Below are 5,911 nucleotides of genomic sequence, written 5' to 3'. Positions count from 1 at the left end.
TGAAAAGAAAAATGTGAAAAGACACATTTTGTTCTATTTTATCGGAATTTTATTCGTTTGTAAGAAAATAATCTGAGAAGTGGTTTTAAAATTCATGTACTTTTTTCTAAATGCCATTTTATGCAGCAAGTTATTTTATAGACATATACTGATACTAAACTAATTGTTGTGTTGTTTTAAAGAAAATTAAAGATGGGTATTAGCAGTTTTCTGCTAATAAACATACGCTCACCATAACTGTATAGAGTAGCAAACATTCTTGGGGGAAAAAATGCACTTTAGGTGCTAGAAAAAAACTAAATAAAATATATTATTTTGTTTTATTCTGCATAATAATTCATTGTTTTTATAATTATTTTTGCAAGTCAACAAATCCAGAAAATAATTCTGTTATTTTTATGCTTGTTAAGCCATGAACTGTAGTGTAGTTTTGCTATAGATTCAGTGATAGCATTCTGTTACTTATATGTCAGAAAGGCCAGTTAATTAAAGATGCTATATGTGATTATCCTCACCTTCACCAATGACTGATGTCTATATACTAGTGAGCATTACAGACATACCATTAGCTACTCCATGTCTATTTCAGTATTATTTCATTACCGTTTATAATACAAAATGGTGCCACATAGCCGCCGTCTTACAAATTACACAATTTCTTAAAAAATTCAGCCATGTAATGCATTTCTGCTTAGCTAAGCATTGTTATCTGGAAAAAAATCTCATATGCCTATTGACTGTGTATGTATAGTCTCCAGCTACTGAGATAGACAAGTAAAAGGGGTGGAGCCAAGGAATGGCTACCACAGTATGATAATAACAATAACACGGCAACTATTATCACATTTCTTCACTAAGATAAAGGTTCATATATTTTTTTTCTATGATCAACCGAGAGGGTTAAAGTTGACCCTAGATTTTGCAACAAAAATACAGAACCTGGCACGCTCGCTCGTACATATAGGTCACAAACAACCAAGGAACATTTAAGTACCTTTTGAAAATAATTATCTAAATCTCATTTATGATGATAACAGTAAATATGTTTGACATATTATACATTTATAGGCTGTTTTGACCATTTTTTTTTCTTTACATATTTAAATGCAGTTTACTATTTGCAAACAGCAGATATGTAGATAGTGGAATAATGATTTAAATATTAGCATTTTCTCAGGAGCTGCATCAAAGTATGTTTTATTATTTTGGTAATTATATTTTTAATAGAAAATGTTAATGCTGAAATGTCTAAGATTTGCAATAGACATGACATGTAATTATCATTGATGTGGTTTGATGAACACAAGAATTTAAATATCTTAATATTAGCTTTCTTCATAAAGGCATTATATTTTATATCATTCAAAATATTGTTTAACTCAACAAAGTGTTTGATTTTTACTTGACAACAGCAGCACACACCTATTTATTTTTGAAGCATTAATTAGAGATGTCATGGTACCCAATTGAATTGTGAAATATTTGTTTGTCTGAAAGACGTTGAAAGGTAAATTTATGAATCTTACTGCTTAAAATAAATAGCAACTAGTTTGAAATGTCTTTGATATTTATCTATGTTCCCTAAACAGCAGCAATAGACTATTACAACATTCAAAAATAATAATCCTTGAATAATGTATAAATTTTTCAAGCAAGCTTCGGCACCATTTAAAAAGTAAATTGACTCACTTGTTAGACCATTTAAAATTTGAATTCTTTCAAAACAATAAATTTTAATGCTAAAGCAGTTATAACCAAAAGCTATACAGAGTTTTGTTAGAAAACTTTTTTTTTCATAAATATTGTTCAGTTCCCGGCACTTGTATCAATAATTAAATTACAGACGATAAATATGGCATCATGGGTATATTTACAAAAGTTCTTACAAAAGGCAACTGTATACTAAACGGTCACAATCTGTGAGTTAACACACACTCCCATCCTGAAAATATACCGAACAACAGCGTTGACCCTATAGGACAAGGAATACATTCACAAGTGTAATGCTTTGAAAAAGTTCAAGACATAACAAGACTTTGGCACGGTTTAAGAACATGAGAGTTTAACAATCACCAAAAAGGTGAAGGAAAAATTTTATATGTTAAATACACCAGTTAAGAACCTTCTATAATTTGTTTTGCAAAAAAAAAAAAAAAAAGGTAAAATTGTTAAAATTAAAGAAATTGTAAAAGAAAGGATAAGGAATGAAAATGCCAAAATATGTTTTCTGATCCTGAGAAAGGGACACAGTAAGTCCACAGCCTTCTTTAAAAAGAAAAAAAAAATCCAGAGTAATAAAACAAAGCCCTATACTGTTGTTTGTATAATAAACTCCATTTCCACCTTGGTAGAACAACCATCTTGGTCGCTGTGTGTCATTTGGTCCTTATATTGAGCGCGATTGTGCCTTTGTACATTTTTTTTTTCAGACGTACCACTCGTTAAAATTGGGTGGAAGTAATCCTGGATTGTGAGTGTTGCTGTTAGTCTGAATTACTGCTGAACTAGTTTTAGAAGATTCCTCACTACTGGCAGAAACCATTGATGGGGGGGTGGCAGATTCATAACCTGAGCTGGCAGCTGGGGATGAATCAGACCCTTGAGATTCATGTACCTAAAAAAAAAAGCAAAACATGTATTACACCTCATAACTCCTTCATTCCTGTCAAAATATTACTGTTGTGCGCAAGAGCATCAAGTAAATCTTTTGCACTATAGCAACTGAAGTAGGCATTTTGTTTATCAATGTTTAGCACAGTTGTTTACATGCCCTATGACTATATTAAGTGTTATCACTCTTAAAGTTTCATGTTACTTACACACATTGTACAGACTATATAGTAATTGTTTTTTGTCGTGAAAATATACAAGGTATAGGTGGCAAAAAATACCAAACAAGCAGTAATTTTTTTACAGCATAAACCCCAAATTCTTTCACGTAGTAAATCTTCAATATTAAAAATAAGGCATTTTTTTTATAAAGTAACTTCTGCAAAATAATAAAAATAAGAAATATTACCTTCATGTGTTTCCTTAGAGAGCTAGGGTGCGTGTAGGACTTATCACAGACTTTGCAGATGTACGGTTTGTCTGATGTATGCACGTGCATGTGCTTTTTTCTGTCACTACTGTTTGCAAACCGTCGATCGCATCCTTCAAACTCACACTTAAACGGCTTCTCACCTGATGGAAGGATATATAGAATGTTATAAAGCTTCAGCTGCCAGATACATTATATATATAGATGTGTTATTTATTTATATTTCCAGTTTTCACTGGCTTTTGGTTTAACAGTTTCGCCCCTCTGATTTTACTTAATGCAATTCACATTGTTGGCTCAGGCAGGATGATTTCCTTCCTAAATATTCCCATACGGATACCTGCATATCATGGTAAAATATTTAACTAGCCAATTTGACACATAATAAAATACAAAGGAACACCTACACAAATCCTATAAACTTGGTCAAACAGTCTGATAGTTGTTGTCCTACAGCTAAATTTAATTTGATTATTGTGGCTTTTAAATAACAATGGCCCTGATCAGAATTGTTAACACCAGTACACCCAGAGTACTTATTCAGAGGACAATATTAGCCAACTATATCAGTTTAAAATATCAAGCCCGTTTTTTGTTTTTTTGGAGATGTGTTACAGAAGGGAAGAGATTAGTTGTTACCCTCTCTTTTCTTAACTCACTTGGCTTGCAAAGAGTTTAATTAAACACAGAATTGCAAATAAAAATACTTTGACAAAAGTATCACTGCTTTAATTAGGAGATGTGCCAATCAAGAGCAGAAAGAGAGCGGAAGTGAGTGAAAATGAGATTTAATTAGCATTTCTATAGTTTACTTAACAGTATGCAAGGAACTCAACTGCTTGGAAGTGAATCATCACTCAACAGATTCTTATTTGTTCATGGCATGCCAGAGACAAGACAACAACAAAAAACAGCTAATAATAATGTTTTAGACAAATAAACTATTGTCCTGGTATGACTTTAAACTGCAATATGATAAAATGAGTTAGTCTCAACTTAAAAAATGATGAAAACTAAAAAGTTATAGTAACTTACGTATATGTAGGCCCAATACAAATACATATATTTGCAACTCAGTTAATATATAGGTATTAACCCCCTCAATCTCTTACCTGTATGAGTTCTTTTGTGAATCTTTAGGTTTTCTGAGCGTGCAAAGATTTTCCCACATCCAGGGAATGGACACGGAAAAGGTTTTTCTCCAGTGTGCACCCTTATATGATTAACCAGTTTGTATTTTGCTTTAAAAGATTTACCTCCCCTAGGACATTCCTCCCAGTAACAAATGTGATTTGTTTGTTCTGGTCCCCCAACATGTTCCATTGTCATATGTGTGACCAGCTCATGCATACTGCTAAATGTCCTGTCGCATGATTTCTGCGGGCGGTTCATCGGCGATTCCTCTAGCCACTTGCATGATAATTCTTGTTTGATAGGTTGCCTCATGTATCTAAAAAATGCCCCTGGGCCATGATGAGCGGCCACATTCATACTCATATTCATGTGATTGTAGTTGTGGAACTGGGCAGCAGCATAATGATCTGTCCTGGGGCTGGGCACAGCTCTGTAAGGATCTGGACGTCCAAATATATCGCCTCTGAGACCTAAATGCATTTGCCCGTTGACCACATGTCCATTGGGCGAAGTGTGGCTGGAGCTTTGTTCATGAAGCCCTGGGAAGATCAGGTGTCCTGGGGGTTCAGCGATTCCAGGGGGGCCATGGCTGGCGAAAAGTCCATGCTGACCACCTGGAGAGGCGGCATCTCCAATTCCAGAATTCCGATTTCGAAAAAGAAAATCTCTAGTGGAGTTAAAGGCAGCACCGCCATACGATGGCACCTGCCCAGCATGGTGCCCAAGCGCATTGGCATATCCGGACGCCTGTGGGGTAAAAGCTGAGCTCTGGCTTGAGGAGAGATCATGACTGGCTGGACTTAGCTTAAACGCTGCAGCATGTGAAGGCTCAGCAAACGGATTAAGCCCCATGCCAGCATCTCGGTTGGACATTTCATGATGGCGAGTTGTCCCAAAACCACCAACTCCCAGGGTGGGAAACTGAGGTCCTCCATCTAGAAGCATCGTCATGAATGAGCCTGAGCAGTCAGACCGACTGAATGGTCAGCACAGGATACAGTTCATGCAGAAGCAATGATAACAAAAATAAGTTTTGCTTTTATTTCTTTTGCTTGTGGAAATCCAGGAAACAGTTCACCCTCTCCAACAGAGTAATGTCCTTGGACTGATAAAGTCAATCACTCACTCCTCACACATAAACCAACTCAGGAGGCAGTCTGAATTACACCAATAGAAACTCAGCTGTGGGAGTGTCATAGGAGTCCAGCCCCAGGCACCCATTTGCCTGTGAACTCTTGATTGACAGAGTTTAGCATTGAATATGGTAGCTTCACTAATATCTGTTCCCTGATTGGTCTACTCAGGTTTAGTATTTGCAGGTAAGCTTAACCCTTTTGGTGCTGCAACTGACTGAGATATATAGCAAATATATATGGGGCTGCCTCCTCCAGCACTGCATGTGTTAATTGATTAAATAGAGCCCAAATATTTGTCTAAAAAGATCCCTAATTTAAGGATGCCTCTAACCTCCTTTCTATACATCATAAACCTGTGATCATTCTTTAAACCGTTATCTTCCAGTGATCCTGTTTAAGACATTGAGCTATCCACTAAAAAAAACACAGAGAATTTTAGCAGCACAAGTGAAAGGGATGCACGTTTCAGCCTTTGTCTCTGCATTTATTCAAGCTTTTATTTCTCTTGTACAGTAGCTTTCTGTTTAGCTGTGCTCTGTGTATGGCTTGTGCTAACATTAAGTAAGTTGTCTCTTTAAAAATTTCAGTCTTATCTAAAAGG

General features: G+C 35.5%; 1 protein-coding gene across 1 annotated transcript; it reads right to left on the bottom strand.

The window, feature by feature from the left end:
• Positions 1–1,641: 1,641 nt before the first annotated feature.
• ZIC3 (Zic family zinc finger 3) lies at positions 1,642–5,292 on the bottom strand. The gene is made up of 3 exons (XM_075186006.1): positions 4,153–5,292; positions 3,020–3,183; positions 1,642–2,614 (listed from the first exon to the last, which is right to left on the bottom strand). Exons 1-3 carry the CDS (start codon positions 5,123–5,125, stop codon positions 2,426–2,428), a joined length of 1,326 nt encoding a protein of 441 aa, XP_075042107.1. The 5' UTR covers positions 5,126–5,292; the 3' UTR covers positions 1,642–2,425.
• Between the last annotated feature and the right edge of the window lie 619 nt (positions 5,293–5,911).

The sequence above is a fragment of the Mixophyes fleayi genome, chromosome 9, assembly GCF_038048845.1.
Source record: "Mixophyes fleayi isolate aMixFle1 chromosome 9, aMixFle1.hap1, whole genome shotgun sequence".
NCBI lineage: Eukaryota > Metazoa > Chordata > Amphibia > Anura > Limnodynastidae > Mixophyes > Mixophyes fleayi.
This window is presented reverse-complemented; position numbering and strand designations above follow the sequence as displayed.